At 35.9% G+C, this 21,675-nt stretch overlaps 1 protein-coding gene across 5 annotated transcripts in view; it reads right to left on the bottom strand.

Annotated features, from left to right (window-relative positions):
- Window positions 1–21,675, bottom strand: part of GPHN (gephyrin) — a 636,104-nt gene that overhangs the window by 267,441 nt on the left and 346,988 nt on the right. For 3 of the 5 annotated variants that reach the window (XM_032623643.1, XM_032623645.1, XM_032623647.1), the window contains exons 6-8: window positions 9,631–9,697; window positions 3,479–3,751; window positions 2,045–2,152 (exon numbers count right to left, since the gene is read on the bottom strand). In XM_032623643.1, the coding sequence (XP_032479534.1) occupies window positions 2,045–2,152; window positions 3,479–3,751; window positions 9,631–9,697 (448 nt within the window). The remainder of the gene's footprint in view (window positions 1–2,044; window positions 2,153–3,478; window positions 3,752–9,630; window positions 9,698–21,675) is intronic. The other 2 variants (XM_032623646.1, XM_032623644.1) reach the window with 1 other exon arrangement.

Raw genomic sequence — 21,675 nt, 5'->3', positions numbered from 1 at the left:
TAATTTCTTCAGGTTTGGATCCAGTCTCCTTGAAAAGACCTTTACACTTATTTAGTAATCACAGAGGGGCAAGATTTATTTTTCCTTTTTTCCTTCCGTGTGTCACATGCCCCCACTCTCTGTTCTCTTGAATCAGGTTTCTCACTCAAATATGAAACTTCAGGGATTCCTATTTGATATGTTTCAGTTATTATAAGGAAGTCTTTTCAGCTCTTTGATGAGACACTACATACTGAGAATTATTAGTCAAGATGCTTTTTGGTTGCAGACAACAGTTTACCCATCTCTATCTCTAATTAGCTTTTTCAAAGTAACGTATTGGCTCAGGTAACTGAAAAGTAGAGGTGGGTATAGTTCAACAGGCGCTGGAGTAAGTGGTTGAAAAATGTGACAGGACCGAGTACCTCTCTTTCTCTCCCATTTCTTAGGAATGCTTCTTTACAGTTGGCTCCATTACTGGCAGGCATTACTTTCATGGTTCCAAGATAGGAATTCTTTGAGTTGTATATTTCCTCATTCATATTCAATAGGAAATAGAGTCTATATTCCTAGTCATTCAAATAAAATCTAAGAGATGAGACCCACTTGCTCCTATTGACCTGAATTATGTGTTCCTTGAACTAAAAACTGTGGTTATGTGAAATAGATATGCTGATTATACTAAGCCACCTACCCTGGAGGATTAGTCAATCTCACCCTAACTATATGACTGGGAAATGCAGTGTAGTGTTAGAAAGAGGGATGGGAAATGGCTGCTGGAGAGGCAACTAACAAATATCCATTATGAGAAGCACTTCTCAAGCCTCTTTGTTTCCTGAAAAAGCAAGTTGATCAGTTTGGCAATAACCAGTATTCAGATCACCAGGAGCTAACTATTGAAGAGTTATTCAAATCATTTTCTGTGTAATAATATGAAACTCAGAATATGATAACTTAAAAGCTTGGTTATGAATACAAAACTTCCAAATATTTTAGTTTGAAAACCAGGATAATTATTGTAGTTGCTGTGGTTGCTTTATAATATGAGAATACAAAAGACAGTTTGGTATACTTTGGAATGTTTATAAGTTATAGCAAAGCTATAGCTGGAGAATTCAGTTGTCAACTGGAATTCATTAATAATTTTATTAATCAATATTTACATTTTCTACTTGGCCTTTGACTCAGCTAAGTTTGTTTCCAACCAGGCATGGCTTGTTGAATATAAGCGTTAAAGTCATCATTTGGTAGTTTAGCTCCTAAGGGTCGACTGATACTAGTTTTCCTCCCTGCATCCCCCTGAAATCCTGGGTGTTTTTTCTTCCTAAGGATTAAAAACAAAATTACACTTATTACTTATTTTTCTTTTTCCTTCTCATTTTATATTCATATCAGGGACTGAGGTTTCTTTTGCAGCCATGGTCTAAATTGTCACTGCTTATTCAGCTATACTTATCAGTTTAATCTTTCCTAGCCTGACACTTTTTACAAAGTATCATTCAGCCAATGACTGAAAGAAGTGATAAACACCCTTAAAAGTTTCTATATGTATATCAGAATTTGTACAAAGACTCAACTTTCTAAATGGTTGTAATGAGAACATAGTGAAAGAAAAGAAAAAAAGATGCAAAATCATAAGGAAAAAAAGCAAGATTAATACAAATTAAATATTATCTTGACCAATCTGTTTGGATATTAAAACTTAATGTGATCCTCTTAAGGGATTATCTTAATTAAGCTAGGCAATTTATTTTAAGGTATGTGATGAAATTACTAAAGAAAAAGATAACTTCTGAGCAATGAATTTCTTGAAAGTCATGTGATGAAAGTTCATTGCCACATACTACAAAATCTTAATGATGTTAGAGTACTTTAGGTACAGGAGAAACTCTATTAAATTCCTTGATGGAAGATACTCAGTGGCACTTACACTTTCCCAAAAAAGCACTAGTGAAGGTCTTTCAGAGTAAAACACATCTTCCGTCATATGCTATAGCCTACCTCCAAGGATAGGAGGTAGGCTGTATGCTTGCAAAATCATTAATGCAAAAGCCTCTTGTCTTACCGGTTCCTCTGCACTGCCTGTTGCATCATGGGAATAACTGATGAGACCAGGGATGGGCTGCTCACCGTGTGCCATGATAACAGCAGGACTGGTGTAGAATGGATGCTTCTAATGCACAACACATAACAACTATGAATATAGTGACAGGAAAACATGAAACTATACAAGCAAAATGACTGGAAAGGAAAAAGGGTGAAAACAAATGGAACAATGGAATGTCAAAAATTTTCAAATGAAGAATGACAAAATTAGCTTAGATTTCAAATGGTACAAGCTTTTTTTAAGATTGAAACTGATGGTACTTTTAACTCTTTTAATTAAGAGTAAAAGAAAGAGAACATACGATGACTTAATAATGTATTTCATCAATCATTTCCATAAAAACAGAACAAACCTCACGCACAACAAATACTTACTAGCCTTAAGCAAGGACTTAATGGATCACTGAATGGATCTGGAGACAGAATAATACCATCTTCAGTGAAAGAACCACCTATTTGTTGTCTGAATGGACACTTCCAAAGGATCTCTATGATCCTTTCCAATATATACATTGTCCAAAAAATCCTCTCATGCTATGCTCATACCCAAAGTATCTGGATGAGCCATAAACTTTAAAAATTACTTCATATAGCGATTAGATTTTCAATCTTTACACTCTCAATGAACAATCATTACTCCCAGAAGTGATATGCTACTGTCTGAAGATTTTAAAGTGTACAAGGTGGGTTATACTAGATATGGATAATAATATAAATCATGTTCTGTGACTTTAAGATGATAACTAAATTTACTGAAATACTTCATGGTACTATATTTACTCCCAGAATCGTTCAAAGAGAACTTGTAATACTTTGATGCTGTTTTAATGATATTTATTACTTTATTAAATTAAAAACATGAATATCTTACATCCATTTCTTCTCTTTATGACTGGAGTAATTTGTGTCCAATAGTTAAATAAGTGCTACTTAACTGCTGAAAAGTCTTGTCTTAAAAAAAAATATTTATTAATCTTCCTCAGCTAATTTCTTGAACCACCTTAGGTATCTTACCTTCAGTTTGGTGCTCCTCTAAGAATTTGTGAATATTTGATGTTCTGAATACATGAACATTGTATATTTACTATGATCACAAAAATGACATCTTCAAAGAGTTCTTAAATGTCACATTGTTTATCACTGGAGCTATTACTTCAGTAGATAACAGCAGAATTTTTAATGCCTCAGAACGCAGAATAAAACTTCAATGCTTTCAAGAACTCTACATAATGGAGGGAATATAGCTGTGGAGTGTCATGAATATCCCCGTTCTTTTTAAAGGATGCCCTGAAGTGGTATTTAACTTATGGAAGAATGGGATGGAAAGAGAGATGAGATCAATACATTTACCTGTGGGTCCTTTAGATCTCTGGGTCTCTCTCAGCAGGCTTACCTTGGCCGCAATGGCTGCTGCAGTTATATGTGATGAAGAACTATCTTCTGTTGAAGCAACACCACTGTCTTTCTTCTCTTCTTCCTCTTCTTCACATTGAACCCCTTTGTCTTCTGTCTGTTTATGGGGGCTAGTTGTGGGAGGAGGGGAAAGAGGTGGTGGTGGGGAAGGTAAATCTTCAAGTTCATCATGCACTTCTTTTACTTTTACAATGGCATCACGTAAAAGGTCAATGGCATGAGGTAGGGCTGGCAGTATGAACTGAAAGCATTCCTGTATGCAAGAGGAAGAAAAAAAAATGAAGATAAAGCATTTTTATAGGCATACAAAATGGCAGCAGTCAAATGTGTTTGTGATTTTGGATTTCTGATTTTCTCTCCATCTGTCTTAAGAAAGAATCATATTTAATGTATTGTCTTTGCAATGCAAAATATGAAGTAAGAATGGTATATATTACGGTATTCTCCATAAGCTGAAGAACTACACTATATAAGCACACAGTACTTTTTTTTTTTTTTTAAGTAAAATTTCTATAAAACTTTGGGGTTTAAAGATACATTATGAGAGAGCAGGTAAGAATTTTTACCTTTCTGGTTAGAGAAGGATACTAGAACTAACAAACCAATTGAGTACTGAACTATTTTATTCAGAGAAATAAGTTCTGACTACAATCATAAAGTACAGCTAGACATCGTTGTACAATATGTAAAAATAGGTATAAGTTTGTACAGCATAAAAGTCAATATAGTCTCTTGGTTTCTTTTTTTTAGTGGGCAGTGAAAGAAAGTACAGCATTTATTGCAGGGTGCCAAGCAAGGAGAACAGGCAGCTAATGCTCAAAATATATCCATTATTACCTATATTGTATCACCAAAAGAAAATAGGTGAGAATTTAAAAATCAGAACATAAGGCCAGATATGTTTGGGGAATATGTTTGAGCAGAGGTCTTTCTCTTTTACATTTACAGTAACTTACCTTAAAATCTAATATGTAAAGAAATATCTTACAATTTATGGACTACCTGGAAGGTATCTAATCTTTTAACCTACTGGAAAAAATTGTATAGTGAAGAATTTAACTTTAATCAAAGAGAGGTCTGGTCTTTACTCTCAGTTTTTGGGAGGTGATCTCTAGTTCCTTGTTATGTCATGCCTGATAAGAGTGTCTCTGTTTGCCTGGGGGCTTTGGCCACTGCACAGTCTAACAATGTGGTTTACTATGAGGGCTTTGGGAAACACTGTATCAGTTTTGCCTCTGGAAAGAACTGGGAATGGCTGACTAAAGGTCAACCATGTGGACAATACGTGATCAAATCCTAATAAAAACTCTGAACACCAAAGGCAAAGGAGAATGTACATAGTTACCAATACTCTGTGTATACTGTCTTATATTGTGGCTAAGAGGAGGTGATGCTTCCATGATTCCATGGAAGAGGATGACCAGAAGTTCCCTGTTTGGTACCTCTCTTAGACTCTGCCATATGTGCTTCCTTCCTTGGCTGATTTCAACCTGTATTCTTTCCCTGTAATACAACATACCCATAAGTATAACAGCTTTCAGTGAGTTCTGTGAGTCCTTCTTGTGAATTATTAAAAGTGAGGGTGATTTTAGAAATCCCCTCAATTGCAACTGGTGTCAGAAATGAGGGCAGCCTTATGGAGTGCTCCAACTTTGTAGCTGGCTAACTTCTGCAGTTGGTCAAAACTCCTTACAGTTGGTGTTAAGAAGTGGGATTTGATAGAAAGACCCTGACTCACTGGAACTTGTGATCTGGGAAGAGGAAGGAAGAGAGGGTGGCGGATAACGAATCTTTAGAGCCTAGATGAACACAGGGTCACCCACAGTATGGAACTGCAGCTGTACTGTAATTAGTTACTGGAGATAAAATTAGCAATGAAGTTTTAAAATGAAAGATCTAACTCCTAAGGTTATGTCAAAGCACAAGAAATGCAAAATGATAAAAAACAAAGTAAACACACTATTTCTTGGTTAATGGTATCTGTACTAGCTAAAACAAAAGTAATGGAGAATGTTGGGGTGGATCCTGAGGCTGGGCCAAGTTTGGATTCTGAATGGTCTGACATATAGCTGCTAGCCTCAGAGCTGCTTCCCAAGGAAAAATTTATGTTGAAGCAATAAACAGTAAATAAAGTTGGACTGATTCATAAGAAAATGGGGAAAAAGAAACAAGAGATTCAAGGAACTTGTCCTAGCAGGGTGGAAATATTTAAATGGTTATTAAGAAATGTATGAAAAAAGTGAGCATTGATGGGGACAAAACAGAGGTCTTAAAGAAGCACTGCTGTGGGCTGAATAGACAGACTGGAGACCCTGCTGGTCTCCTAACATTAAGGGGTCCTAAGCAAATCTCTATTTACCCTGGTTTGGAGCAATTAAAAAAGCCAGGAAGCAAAGAAACCTTACCTTTCATCACCTTAAGTGATGGACCCATAATCTAATCAATATAAGGCCTGACAAAAGGGTATGGATCCCTTGACCCAACCCAGGCCTTAAACTCCAAGGCCATATGCACATAAATGGCTAAAATCATCAGGAGACAGAGAAGAGACTTTTCTGGAACTCCTTGACATGGGAGCTTCATGTACTGTGATTCTACAACCTGTTGAAATCCTAATGGGGGAGGGGGTACAGTTAGAATGGGAAGATATAGGAATGCAATAGTTGATGGGATTAAGGTGAATGTTTGGATAAGAATCAGAATGTTTGGAAAGTGAACTTTATGTGAAGTGGTGAATCTCCTTTACCTGAATGTATTATGGGCATGGATGTTGTGTCTGACTGGAGAATTCGTCCTCTACCTCATATTGTAAAGCAGCAGGCATGTAAATCCACTCGTCCACCAATATAATTGGACATGCTAAATGGGCCCACAGAGTTCATTAATTTGCTGTACAAAAGCCCTGTGTGGAGTGCAGACTGGGCTTATAGCAAAAACTTGTGAGTGCCACCCAACAACAACTGCTGGGATTTTGGACCAGAAAATTTCCATTTGAGAGACAATTACTACTTGCTATTTGACTTTAACTGAGACTGCCTTTATAACTAAAGGACACAAAATAATCCTAAAACCTGAAATATCCAAAAGGTCTTGGGTAATTTCAGAGAAAAGCTCTAATGGGGACGGCAATGCCCAGGAGAGTTCCATAATAAAATGGAAATGTTGCATATAGAATCATGCTACCAGGAGAATGCAAGGAGGTACTCACGAGCAGGCAGCCTCTTTTCACCTAGGGCTGACTTCGGAACCACCTGAGGAGCTGCTGGATCCTATGGCCACTTGGGCCACTTGGGCGGTGCCCTATAAACAGCTTTCTATTGATCAACAAAGAGCTGCTTGGTTTATGGATGGCAATTCCAAGGTGAAGGGACAGCATCCTGTTTGGAAGGCCGCCACTCTGATTGAAGAAGGTAAAAACAAATCAGCTCGATGGGCTGAACTACATGTTTGCACCTATGTTTGGGTTTTTACTGAGTCACGGGAAGTGTCCAAATGGCCTGGCCGTATGGTCAGGCAGATGGGCAATGGAAAACTGGTCTATTAAAGGAATACCTGTATGGGACATGGCCCTGGGGAAATCACTCTGGGAACCTAAGGGGTATATTAAAGTAGATTATGTTAATGCCCACAAGAAGAACTCCCTTCCAGAACTGGAAGTTGATTGGTACTGGCGAGCAGATATCCTGGTGTACTTGCTTGAGATGGCCACCTGGGTCCATGAAATGAGTGGACACTGGAGGTCTGTAGCAATGCAGAGATGGGCTGAATCTAGCTATATTCCTCTTACACTCTGAGACACAAAATGCCAATAAGAACTGTTTTGTCTGCTAAAAAGAGAGACACAGAGGCAGAGGGATATGCAGCAAATTCCACAGGGGAAAAGTCCTACACATAGCTGTCATGTTGGACTGATGCTTTTAGTCCCTGGAGGCTACAAATGGGTCCTAACAGGTATAGACACTTACTCTGGTATGAGCTTTGCTTATCCCAGAGTAGATGCAAATGTTCAATGTACTATAAAAGGACCAGAACAGAAGATATTGTATCAACGACCATGGAGGCACATTTCTTCAGACCAAGGAACACTTTCATCCTCAGAGCAAAAATATGATAGAAAATTGAAACGGGCAATTGAAATATTTGTTGTCTAAAATGTGAGGAGATAAAGTCATGAAGCCTTCATTAGTGTGTGATCACACTCAACAATAGGGAGGCTAAGTGTGAGTTCCTTCTAGACAGATTCCTCTACTTTTCTGGGAAGAGGGGATGGCAAAGGATGCTTGTACAACTATACTTTTCTCTTTACGGTTAACCTTTTTCGTTTTTCCCCACGTCACCTCAACTTTCTTCTTTTCTACCTGATGCAATGGTCCTAGGACCAGGGCTGCAACTGTGGGTGCCAGAAGCAGGGATGATTCTTAAGCCCAAACTGTAACTATACTTTTAAATCTTTATGTCAGAATTCCTAAGGGCCTGATGGTGTAGACTATGTCTTACTCCATCTGGTCAAATTGGGCTTGACAGTAAATGCAGTTATATTGCCTGGTGTTTCAGACTGCCTACTAGCTCGGTACCTATGTAACCGTAACCTTATCTTATATGAATGAAATGGACTGAGTGGGAAGTACTTGCTAAACTAGTATTACTAATGGCAATCTGGGCCAGCCCAGTGGCCAAACCAACAGTCTCATTCAAAGATGTTCAAAGGAAATGTCTGAGTATAAATGGAGAGAAGGAGGAATGGCAGTTGAAGGTAAAGGAATGAGTAAATGCGTTATGCAACAAGGGAAATCCAGTGTTACCTTGGTGTCTCAAAAGAAGCTTAGAACAAAGACGATATTGTTTCTTGGCTCAGCTGTAGCAGATGCCAGAAAGGGAAAAGCCATATGTTGCTGAGACTACTCCTGCTTTTGGAACCTGACAAGTCTGTAAACCTGAGGAACATTGCTCTGGGACATGTTTTGATCATATGATATCATGACGACTAGGATAACTGTTAATGTCTGTGTAGGACTCCAGTAATGTGCCAGTATCTTTTGACTCTTATTTTTCAGGTTATATTTACTAATATACTATGATATGTTATAATACAGGCATTGTTAATAAGATTATAATGATGATATTGATAGTGATATATACTGGGAATTTGAATTAAAGCCTCCTCAATACGCAATACCAATGGGAAATGATTGGCCTGAGCAAGAGAGCTAATTTCTATGGTAAATAGCTGTGAGAATGTATCATAGGGCACAAATAATAGTAGATCAAGATGGAAAATTAATAAATGAGTACAAAAATATGAAAATTTGTATAATGGCTTTAGAGGATGAATTACCTGTTTCTCTAAATTTATTCCTATCCCACTCTGGCTCCTCCAAATCTTAGGCATAGTCACACTGTTACTGATGTTGTGTCTATAATATACATGCTATACTAAATACAGATGGCCAGCCATATAAATATGATTGTTTTGTTGTAAGAAAGCCTTGGCCAGAGGCCAGGGGGTAGCTTGTGTAATACAGAATTAACCTTACCCAAAGAGAGTCTGGCCTTTGCCCTCAGTTACTGGGAAATGAAAGGAGTGTCTTTGTCTGGAAACTCTGGCCACCAGACAGTCTAACTGTGATTTATGATGGGGGCTTTGGGAAATGTGGTATCAATTTTGCCTTTGGAAAGTGTTGGAGACTACAGGTATATGGGCAGTATATGATGTGCCTCAATAAAAACCCCAGATGCTAAGGGCTTAGAGCTTCCCTGATAAGCAATAATCCCTGTGTTGTTACACACTGATGCCCAGAGAGCAATGTGTTCATGATTCCACAGGAAGAAGATATTAGAAGCTCTCCATTTGGTACCTCTCCTTTATTCTGTCTTATGTACTCCTTCCCTTGGTTGATTTTAATCTGTATCCTTTCCCTGTAATAAACCATAACCATGAGTATACCACCTTTCAATGAGTTCTCTGAATCCATCTTGTGAATTACTGAAACTGAGGGTGGTTTGGGGAAGGCATTGAACTGCAATTGGTGTCAGAAGTGAGGGTAGTCTTGTGGAGTGCTCCAACTTTTTGTTTGGCTCTCATAGTGGCCAAAATTTCTTACACTAAACCATATAAATCTCAAGATAGCTTACCTGAGATCCTTTCTTGCTACCTGGCAAGTTAATTATCAGAGTTTTCCCTCTGATTCCACATACAGGCCTGGAAGGAAAGAGAAACCTGATGAATACTAAATTAGAATGATAGTTGGTTTAAATACATTCAACAACAAAGATCAATCATTGTACTTTATATGTGAACAACTGTTTTAGGAATAAAGTTGTTATAGCTAAAGATTCACCAACTGTTATACAAATTGGGCACTCACTCTAGCTGAGGTTTTTATAATAATGGTTAGTGTAGGGGATTTGAAAAATGCACTGAACATGAAATCAGAATAAATTAGCCACTTTAAAGAAATACTGGCCAAATTATCTTCTTCCTCTAACTTCAACTTTTTCATATCTCTTACAGTTCTAATTCAATGAGATAGCATATTAAAAATGACTAGTATAGTAATATCTATGTTCAAAAGTCTAACACATAAGGCACTCATGAGTTGAGTGAGATGTTTAAACTCTTGCTTCTCAGGAAGTCTATAAGTTTTAAAGTAAGACAGGTCTCTCATAACTCAACAGCAGTGGGGAGAGTTTAGAGAGCTCAGCTGTTAACTGATTCATTGATAATGTGTCAATTTAAAGTAGAAAGGTCTTTCAGAGATCATTGTAAATTTTCAGGCCACTTTTAAACCAAGTGGTTAGATAAGAAACATAAATAGTGGAAAAGCATGGGAAACTGGAATAAAGAGTTGAAGGCCTATGGGCTTCCCTGGTGGCGCAGTGGTTGAGAATTTGCCTGCTAATGCAGGGGACACGGGTTCCAGCCCTGGTCTGGGAGGATCCCACATGCTGCGGAGCAACTGGGCCCGTGAGCCACAACTACTGAGCCTGCGCGTCTGGAGTCTGTGCTCCACAACACGAGAGGCCGTGATAGTGAGAGACCCACGCACCGCAATGAAGAGTGGCTCCCGCTTGCCACAATTAGAGAAAGCCCTCGCACAGAGACGAAGACCCAACACAGCAAAGATAAATAAATTAATTAACTCCTACCCCCAACATCTTAAAAAAAAAAAAAAAGAGTTGAAGGCCTAGATTTCATGAGAGTTCAAATCATGCTCTTCCAATAATTGGCTGTGTTACTTTGACCTGGTAATGATATCATTTCCATCATTTGAAAACAAAAGGACTAGATCAGATTAGTCTATTTCTAAAATTTCACAACTTAGATTGTAAGCCACATAAGAGTCTTTTCCTAAAACTTGATTGAGTTTCTTCTTTAATTACTTTAAGTCTTTGAAATAACCTAAAATTGTCTTCTATTTTATTGTTTTTTTCTTGTCCTATTCACAAAGTGTTCATAGCTATTTAAAACTTTCCATACGCTTTTCTTTTTAATTGAGATATAGTTGACAAATAACATTGTATTAGTTTTAGGTATACAACATAATTATTTGATATGTGTATAGTTTGTGAAATGATTATCACAATAAGTTAATATCCATCACCACATACAGTACAATTTTTTTCTTGTGATGAGAACTCTTACAATCTACTCTTAGAAACTTTCAACTATACAATATTATTAACTATAATCAACATGCTGTACATTACATCCCCAGGATTCATATGTGGAAATTTGTGCCTTTCAACGACCTTCACGCATTTTACCCACACACCAACCCCTGCCTCCGGCAACCACCAATCTGTTCTCTGTATCTATGAGTTGATTATTTTTAGATTGCATATGTAAGTGAGATCATATAGTATTTGTCTTTCTTTGACCTATTTTACTTAGCACAATGGACTCAAAGTCCATTCATGTTGTCACAAGTAGCAAGATTTTCTTATTTTTATGACTGAATAATGTTCTATAGCATATACATACCTCATTTCCTTTATCCATTTACCCATCAATGGATACTTAGTTGGTTTCCATGTCCTGGCTATTGTAAATAACGCTGCAGTAAAGATGGAGGTGCAGATATCTTTTTGAGATAGGGATTCTGTTTGCTTTGGATAAATACCCAAAGGTCGAATTGCTGGATCACATGACAGTTCTATTTTTAATGTATTTAGAAACCTCCATACTTTTTTCCAGAGTGGCTGCACTAATGTACACTGCCACCAACAGTGTATGAGGGTTCCCTTTTCTGCATCTCCTCTCCAACACTTGTTATTGTTTTCAATAACAGCCATTCTAATGGGTGTGAGGTGATATCTCATTGTGGTTTTGAGTTGCTTTTCCTGAATTAGTGATGTTGAACATCTTCTGATGTGCCTGTTGGCCATCTGTATGTCTTCTTTGGAAAAATGTCTATTCAGATCCTCTGCCCATTTTTTAATTTTAAAAAAATTGTTGTTTATAGTTTTGAATATTAACCACTTATGGGATACATGATTTGCATATATCTTCTGCCATTTGGTAGGGTTTCTTTTCATTTTGTTGATGGTTTCTTTTGCTGTGTAGAATTTTTTAGTTTGATGTAGTCCCATTTGTTTTTGTTTTTGTTTCCGTTTCCTTTGCCTGAGGATACATATCCAGAAAGAGACTGCTAAGACTGATGTGAAAAGTATACTGCCCACGTTTTCTTCTAGAAGTTTTATGGTTTCTGGTTTTACATTCAAGTCTTTAATCCATTTTGAGTTAATTTTTGTGTATGGTGCAAGATAGGGTCTAGTTTCATTCTTTTGCATGTGCTATCCAGTTTTCCCAACACAATTTATTGAAGAAACTGTCCTTTCTCCATTTTATGTTCTTTGCTCCTTTGTTGCAAATTAATTGTCCATATATGTATGGGTTTATTTCTGGGCTCTCAATTGTGTTCCATTGATTTATGTCTGTTTTTCTGCCAATACCATGCTGTTTTGATTATTACTGTTTTGTAGTATAATTTGAAATCAGGGAGTGTAATACCTCCACTTTGATCATTTTCCTCAAGATTGCTTTGGCTATCCAGGGCCTTCTGCAGTTCTATACAAATTGTAGGATTTTTTGTTCTATTTCTATCAAAAATGTCATTGGTATTTTGACGGGAACTTCACTGAATCCATAGGTTGCTTTAGGTAATGTGGATATTTTAACAATGTTAATTTTTGTAACATGAGCATGGACTATCTTTCCATTTCTTTGTGTCTTATTCAATTTCTTTCAACAATGTCTTATAGTTTTCACTTCTTTGGATTAATTTACTACTAGGTATTTTATTCTTTTTGTTTTGGTTGTAAAAGGAAATGTTTCCTTAATTTCTCTTTATGCTAGTTCATTCTTAGTGTACAGAAATGCAACAGATTTTTGCATGCTGATTTTGTATCCTACAACTTTACTGCATTCATTATTTCTAATAGTCTTTCTGTAGAATCTTTAGGGTTTTCTATATATAAAATCATGTTATCCACAAATAGTGACAGTATTACTTCTTCCTTTCCAATCTGGATTTTCCTTACCTAATTGCTCTAGCTAGGACTTCAGTACTATGTTGAGTAAGAGTGGCAAGGTGGCAAGAGTAGGTATCCTTCTCTTGTTCCAAATGTTAGAGAAAAAATTTTCAGTTTTTCACCATTCAGTATGATGTTAGCTGTGGGTTTGTCACATATGGCTTTTATTATGTTGATGTATGCTCCTTCATTTTATTGAGTTTTTTCTTTTTTAATCATAAATGGGTGTTGACTCTTGTCATATGCTGTTTTTTTGGCAATTATTGATATAATCATGATTTTTGTCCTTCAGGTTTGTTAATGTATTATATCATGTTGATTGATTTGTGGATACTGAACCATCCTTACATCCCTGGAATAAAGCCCATTTGATCATGGTGTATGATCCTTTTAATGTATTGCTGTATTCAGTTTGCTAATGTTTTGTTGAGAATTTTTACATCTATGTCTGTCAGACATACTGGCCTGTAATTTTCTTTTTTGTGTGTTGTTCTTGTCTGGTTTTGGTATTAGGGTAATGTTGGCCTCACAAAAAGAGTTATGAAGTGTTCCCTTCTCTTCTAGTTTTTGGAAGTGTTTGAGAAGAATTGGTATTAAGTCTTTAAATGTTTGGTAGAATTCAGCAATTAAGTTGTCTGGTCCTGGATGTGTTCCTTAGGAGGTTTTTGATTACTGTTTCCATCTCCCTACTAGTGATCAATATATTCAGATTTTCTATTTCACATGATTCAGTTTTGGAAGAATGTGTGATTCTAAGAATTGATCCAGTTCTTCTAGGTTGTCCAATTCGTTGATGCATAGCTTTTCACAGTATTCTCTTATGATCCTTTGTATTTCTGTGATATTGGCTGTAATTTTTCCTTGTTTCTGATTTTATTTATCTACACCTTCTCTTTTTTCTTAGTGAGTCTAGCTAAAGGTTTGTCAATTTTGTTTATCTCTTTAAAGAAACAGTTTCATTGACTTTTTTCCATTGCCTTTTTTAGTCTCTATTTATTTCTGCTCTGATTTTTATTTTCTTCCTTATATTGATTTTAGACTTTGTTCTTTCCCCCCGCCCTAGCTCCTTTAGGTGTAATGTTAGACTGTTTATTTGAGATATTTCTTGTTTCTTAAGGTAGGCCTTATTGCTATAAACATTCCTGTAAGTACTGCTTTTGCTACATCCTACAGATTTTGATATGTTGCATTTTCATTTTATTTGTGTTCAGGTATTTTTTGATTTCTCCTTTTGATTTCATTGAACCAATAGTTGTTCAGTAGCATGTTGTTTAGTCTCCATATATTTGTGATTTTTCCAGCTTTCTTCTTGTATTGATAGTTGATCATGCCATGGCGGTGGAAAAGATGCGTGATATGGTTTCAATATTTAAATTCATTGTGACTTCTTTTGTGTTCCAACATATGGTATATTCTTGAAAATATTCCATGTGCATTTAAGAAGAATGTGTAGTCTGCTGCATTTGGATGAAATGATCTGTATAAATATCTTAAGTCCACTGTTTCATTTAAGGACTATGTTTCCTTTTTGACTTTATGTTTGAATGATATATACATTTCTCTGTGAATTCTTCAATTTCTTTCATCAATGTTTTACAGTTTTCAGTGTACAAGTCTTTCAATTTCTTAAATTTATTCCTAGGTATTTTATTCTTTTTGATGCAATTGTAAATGGGATTGTTTTCTTAATTTCTCTTCCTGATAATTTGTTATTAGTGCATAGAAATGTAACTGATTTTTATATATTGATTTTGTACTCTGAACCTTTACTAAATTTATTAGTTTTAACTTTTTTTTTTTCTTGGTGAAGCCCGTATAGTATACTATATATAATATCATGTCATCTGCAGAGAAAGACATTTTACTTCTTCCTTTCTGATTTGGGTGACTTATTTCTTTTCCTTCTCTAATTGCTCTGGCTAGGACTTCCATTACTATCTTGGATAAAAGTGGCAAGAGTGGCTGTCCATGTCTTGCTCCTAATCTTAGAGGAAAAGTTTTCAGTTTTTACACCATTGAGTATGTTAGTTGTGGGCTTGTCACATATGGCTTTTATTACATTGAGGTATGTTCCCTCTATACCCACTTTGCTGAGAATTCTCATCACGAATGGATGTTCAATTTTCTCAAAATTTTTTCTGCATCTATGGACATGATCATATGATTTTTATCCATCATTTTGTTACTGTGGTCTATCATACTCACTGATTTGTGGATGTTGGGAATTTTTCCATATCTTCTAGGCTGTCCAGTTTGTTGGTGTATAATTGTACATAGCAGTCTCTTTGTACACAGTAGATTCTTTGTATTTTTGTGGTATCAGTTGTAACGTCTCCTCTTTCATTTCTAATTTTATTTATGAGTCCTCTTCTTTCTTGATGAGTCTAAGCTAAAGGCTTGTCTATCTTGTTTTTCTTTTCAAAGAACCAGGTCTTCATTTCATTGATCATTTCTATTGTCTTTTTAGTCTCTATGTCATTTAAGAAAAATAATACATTTATTTATTTTTGGCTGCATTGGGTCTTCGTTGCTGTGCGTGGGCTTTCTGTAGCTGCAGTAAGCAGGGGCTACTCTTCATTGCAGTGTGCAGGCTTCTCATTGCAGTGGCTTCTCTTGTTGCAGAGCACGGGCCCTAGGCACACAGACTCAGTAGTTGCGGTGAGTGAGCTCAGCAGTAGTTGCGGTGAGTGGCTCATGGGCTCTAGGGTACAGGCTCAGTAGTTGTGGCACACGGGCTTACTTGCTCCACGGGGTGTGGGATCCTCCTGGATCAGGGATCAAACCTGTGTCCCCTGCATTGGCAGGCAGATTCTTAACCACTGGTGCCACCAGAGAAGTCCCTATTTTTTTTTTTTTTTTTTTTTTACTCTGGTCTTTGTTATTTCCTTCCTTCAACTACAGGCTTAGTTGTTTTGTTTTTTAAAAATTCTTTGGAGTGTAACGTTAGGTTGTTTCTTTAAGCTCTTTCTTCTTTCTTAATGTAGGAATTGATTGCTCTGAACTTCCCTCTTAGAACTGCTTTTGCTGCATAAGTTTTGGTATGTTGTATTTCCATTTTCATGTGCCTCAAGATACTTTTGGATTTCTCTTTTGATTTCTCCTTTGACCCACTGGTTGTTTAGTAGCATTTTGTTGAATCTCCATATATTTGTGGATTTTCCAATTTTCTTCTTGTAATTGATTTCTAGTTTCATACTATTATAGTCAGAAAAGATGATTGATATGATTTTAATCTTCTTAAATTTCAAGATTTGTATTGTGGCTTAACATGTGATCTATTCTGGAGAATGTTCTATGTGCATTTGAGAAGAATGAGTATTCTGTTGCTTTCCATTTGATCTAAAGTGTCATTTAAGTCCAGTGTTTCCTTACTGATTTTCTGTCTGGATGATCTATCCACTGATGAAAGTGGAGTATTGAAATCTCCAATTATTGTATTTACTGTCTATTTCTCACTTAAGGTATGTTAATACTTGCTTTATATACTTTATATTCATAGGTGCTCCTATGTTGGGTGCGTAAATATTTACAAACGTTATATCCTCTGGTTGGATTGATCCCTTTATTATTATACAGTGACCTTCTTTGTCTCTTATATAGTCTTTTGCTTAAGTTTATTTTGTCTCATACAATTATAGCTATCCCAGCTTTCTTTTGTTTTTTATTTGCATGGAATATCTTTTTCCATCCTTTTACTTTCAATGTGTATGTATCCTTATGTGAGAAGTTAGGCAGCATATAGTGGGGTGCTTTTTTTAAAAAAAATTCATTCAGCTACTGTATATTTTGATTGGAAAATTTATTCATTTACATTTAAAGTAATTATTGATAAGTATGCACTTATTGCCATTTTGTTAACTATTTTCTTGCTGTTTCATAATTCCTTTGTTTCTTTCTCTTGCTCCCTTCCTTTGTGATTTTTTTGGTAGTAGTATGCTTAGATTCCTTTTTGTTTATCTTTGTGTATCTACTATAGGTTTTTGCTATGTGGTTACCATTAAGCTTATGCAAAACATCTTTTATTTATAAATCTATTTTAAGCTGATAACAACTTTTATTTATGTCTATTTTAAGCTTATAACAACTTAAGTTCAAACACATTCTAAAGCTCTACAGTTTTACTCTTACTATGTTTAATGCTTTTGATGTTACAATCTGCATCTTTTTGAGTATTCACTAAACAAATTATTGTAGTTATAGTTACTTTTACTACTTTAACCCTTCACACTAGATAAGTGGTCAATCCACTGCCATTACAAGAGTAGATTATTCTAAATTGAACTATGTATTTACCTTTACCAGTGAGGTTTACATTTTCATATGCTTTCCTGTTAGCACTCTTTCATTTCAGCTTAAAGAAGTCCCTTTAACTTTTCTTGTAAGGCCAATCTAGTGGTGCTGAACTCTTTTAGCTTTTGCGTGACTGGAAATTCTTCACCTTTCCTTTAATACTGAAGGACAACTTTCTTGGGTAAAGTATTCTTGATAGGCAATTTTTTCACTTCACCACTTTAAATACATCATGTCACTCCCTTCTAGCCTGAAAAGTTTCTGCTAAAGAATCTACTAAAGGTATTATGGAAGTTTCCTTATATATAAGACATTGTTTTTCTTTCTTGCTTTTAAGATTCTCTCCTTGTCTTTACAATTTTTGACAATGTAATTGCAATATGTCTTTGTGTGGGTGGGTCTCTTTGGATTCATGTTTACTGAAACTCTCTGGGCTTCCTGGATCTGGATGTCTGTTTCCCAGGTTAGGGACATTTTCAGCCATTAATTATTCCTTTAAATAGGTTTCTGTCCCTTCCTCTTTTCTCTCTGGAATTCACAGAAATGTTAATATTATTCTGCTTGATGTTGTCCTGTAAGTCCTGTAAGCTATCTTCACTCTTTTTCTTTCTGTTCCTCTTTCTGGATGAGTTCCATTGCCCTGTCTTCAAGTTCCTCAATCCCTGCTTCTGCATTATCTAGTGCTGTTGAACCCTTGTACTGAAATTTTCAGTTCAGTTATTGTATTCTTCAGGTTTGTGACTTCTGTTTGGCACTTTCTTATATTCTCTCTTTGTTGAAATTCTTACTTTGTACATGCATTGTTCTCCTGACCTTGGTGAGCACGTTTATGACCATTATTTTGAACTTTTTTTCAGGTAAACCATTTATATCTGTTTCATTAAGGTCTTTTTTTGAGGTTTTGTCTTTTAGGTACAGACTGATACATGCCTCTGGGATCTTTGTAATTTTATGAAGCAAGTTCATTCTAACTGTGCTTATGTCATTTCTTTTTCTAAGTATAGTGGTCATAAATTTATCCTTTCTTAGAATGATGTTGGGTCTATCTACATTTTTAATTTATCAAGTATTACAAAACATGGAATATATTTTCCAAGAATATAACTATTTTCCAAGGATGTTTCCAAGAATGTTCCAGGTTTTATTAACTCCCTCCACCACAAGGTTAGTGACAAATTAAAATTCAGTCAATACTTTTAATTCCAACTTTTTGGTCATCAAGCCCAGTCCTGTTATGTCTCCAATAATACTTCATCTGCTCTAGGTTGATACCCAAATAGCAGTGTTAATAAAGCTATGGGTATAAACTTCTACCAGTACTGTATGTACATAATAATCATAATACCTAGACCACTATTTCTGTATGTGTTATGTGTGTATGTGTGATATAATTAAAAACCTTAGTATATAGCCATGAGAAATTATATCTTTTTTCCCCCTCAATCTCTGTGGCCTTTTATTTTGCCAAAAATATGAGATAAGACTTAACAAAAATTCTTTGTTAGTTCCCTGTTCTCTTTGAATATTTAAAAATTAATTTTGAGGACTTCCCTGGTGGCGCAGTGGTTGAGAGTCCGCCTGCCGACGCAGGGGACAGAGGTTCGTGCACACTGGTCCAGGAAGATCCCACATGCCGCAGAGCGGCTGGGCCCGTGAGCCATGGCTGCTGAGCCTGCGCGTCCGAAGCCTGTGGCCTGTGCTCCGCAACGGGAGAGGCCACAACAGTGAGAGGTCCACATACCACAAAAGAAAAAATTAATTTTGAGATGTGTTTTTTCACTTCTAGAACGTCCAGAGTTATTGTAAGAAGAAAGTACTTTTCATTTATATAAACCTTTTTGGTTAATGAAGTATTTTTACAAACACCGTTTTACTTAACAGTTTTCAAAAACATAAGCACCATATTCTTAGCATATTCCAAAACTTATTAAATGACCTGTAGTGAGTATTATGGGATAAATGCAACCCAATTCCTTAAGGAGTTTACAAATATTAATACAGATTCACAAAAGCATATAAACAACTACAAGATAGTAGGTGATGACACAAGTTATCCTAAAATACAATGAGCTCAAAATAAAAGAAATAAATTTCTATGGGAGGGTATGAAGTATGTCTTTATGCAAGAGATAGCTCTTGAGTGATTTTATAAAGGAAAATATTTCAACAGGTAGGAAAGTGGGGGAAGGGCAAGAAAAAGAGGATAGTTTTAAGTGGAGGGGAAAAACAAGATAAAAGCACAGAGCCAAAAAAAATAGCACCAAGTACTTTCTGGGTATATTAAGTCCTTCATCTAGTGAGAGCACATTGTACTCAGAGGAGTAATGTGAGATAAGAAGTACCAGTGGAAAGATGTTGCAGTCTGAAAGATTAATAGTTTGCAATGTGTGGTCTCTGTGCCAGCAATATATGCATCATTTGGTAAATTGTTAGAAATGTAAAACGTTCCACACTGCCCTGCTCCTTTCCTCACTGTGACTGACCTACTGAATCAAAAACTATGGGGTGAGATCTACCACTTAGTATCTTACTAAGCTCTCTAGTTGATTTTGTTCCATGGCAAAACTTGAGAACTACTGTGATAAACTATGCTTGAATTTTGGTACTACTATTTATTATCAGTGTAAACTTGCGTTAGTTACTGAGTCTCTTTAATGTAGTTTTCAAAATCTGAGTTGTTGTAGGAATTAATATAATCCTTGACATATAACGTATAGTACAGTGGATACATAATATACAGTATGGTACTTAATGGATACTTAATAAGTATCTGGCCCTTTTTCTCTTAGAAAGTATATTGTGATTAGACACTGAAAGTCATAAATTCACGATAAAGAGCTAGAATGTATTCCTAAGGTATCAGGGACCACTGATGGATTCTGTTCAATATAATCAAGCACTACTTGAGGAATAACAGTCTAAAATAAATGGAAAGGGCATAATACAAGATACAAAGAAAAGAAAGTCTGATAATAGAAACACTAAATACAAGTTGAATGATTTCTGGTATATGTTCTGTGATGTATCTGTTTCAGTACCTCATACAGTACTTTGTTTTTTCTAGAGAAATCCTGCTTCCTTTTCTACTGTTTTTTCACTTTTCTTTTTTTGCAGGGAGAAAGGGGGCAACACCTGATTTTTTTCTCTTTTGCTATTAATGATATGGCAATGAGATTGAGAAGACTTGTGAAAAACTTAACATCTAACTAGTGCTTGTTATATGTCATGTGTTTTACTGGCATTTTTACATTACACACAAAACACCCCCTCGAGGTATGTATACAATAGTATATTACCTTCTAGTTTTTTATATGTAAATATAAATTACTGCCAACTTTGACAGATATTACTTGCCTTTTAGCTCTCATTTTTAGATATTTCTAGATCTGATACGGAAGATAAATTATTTTTGTAAGCACTATAGGTAGAATAGCAACATTTTATTCAATGAAAGTTTGAGATATATTTGCCTGAATTTATACTTACAAAATAAATCTCAGAAATTAAAAAGGAAATTAGAAATAGAATAATAGGACTTTTGTTTATTTCCTTTGAAAGAATGTTCTAGTTTTTGTCTTCTTTAAAGATATCAAATGAGGGCTTCCTGGTGGCGCAGTGGTTGAGAGTCCGCCTGCCGATGCAGGGGACGTGGGTTCGTGCCCCGGTCCGGGAGGATCCCACATGCTGCGGAGCGGCTAGGCCCGTGAGCCATGGCCGCTGGGCCTGCGCATCCGGAGTCTGTGCTCCGCAGCGGGAGAGGCCACAGCGGTGAGAGGTCCGCGTACCACAAAAAAAAAAAAAAAAAATAGATATCAAATGAGAAGATGCATAAACAGCCAGAAATATTCAATATTAAATGGTAATGTAACAGTCGTTTTTTAAAAAATAAAGAATATATTTAAAAATCAGGTGAACTTGGTTAGTGCATAAACTTAAATAATAGACTGAACTGTCATTAATTTCAATATAACTCATCTAATGGAGAGCTATCAGGGGAAAAAAACAAAAAAACAAGTACTAAAGACCATGAACCTATTTGCTAATTAATTGTGGGATAATTTAACATAAATTTCTTATTTAAAAACACCTTCTAAAATATATAAAGTATGGTTATCAGAGTGAATTAATTCATTCATTCAGTAAATATTTACTGAGTACTTAACCTGGGCAATAAGCAAACAGTGTTGCCCTAGGGGAGTTTACAGATTTATAGGAAAATATCAGTAAGTATTAAGACAGTTAACTAAGTTATAGGCATATTAATAGCTATAGGAACAACAGGAAGGGCACTTTAGTCTTAGTCGGGGGAGGGCAAGGGATGGTTAGGGAAGGCTTCTAGAAGGAAGGAAAACCTAA

The sequence above is a fragment of the Phocoena sinus genome, chromosome 2 (assembly GCF_008692025.1).
Source record: "Phocoena sinus isolate mPhoSin1 chromosome 2, mPhoSin1.pri, whole genome shotgun sequence".
In the NCBI taxonomy this organism is placed as follows: Eukaryota; Metazoa; Chordata; class Mammalia; order Artiodactyla; family Phocoenidae; genus Phocoena; species Phocoena sinus.
Note: the sequence above shows the minus strand (reverse complement) of the source record. Positions and strands in the feature narration are given on the sequence as shown.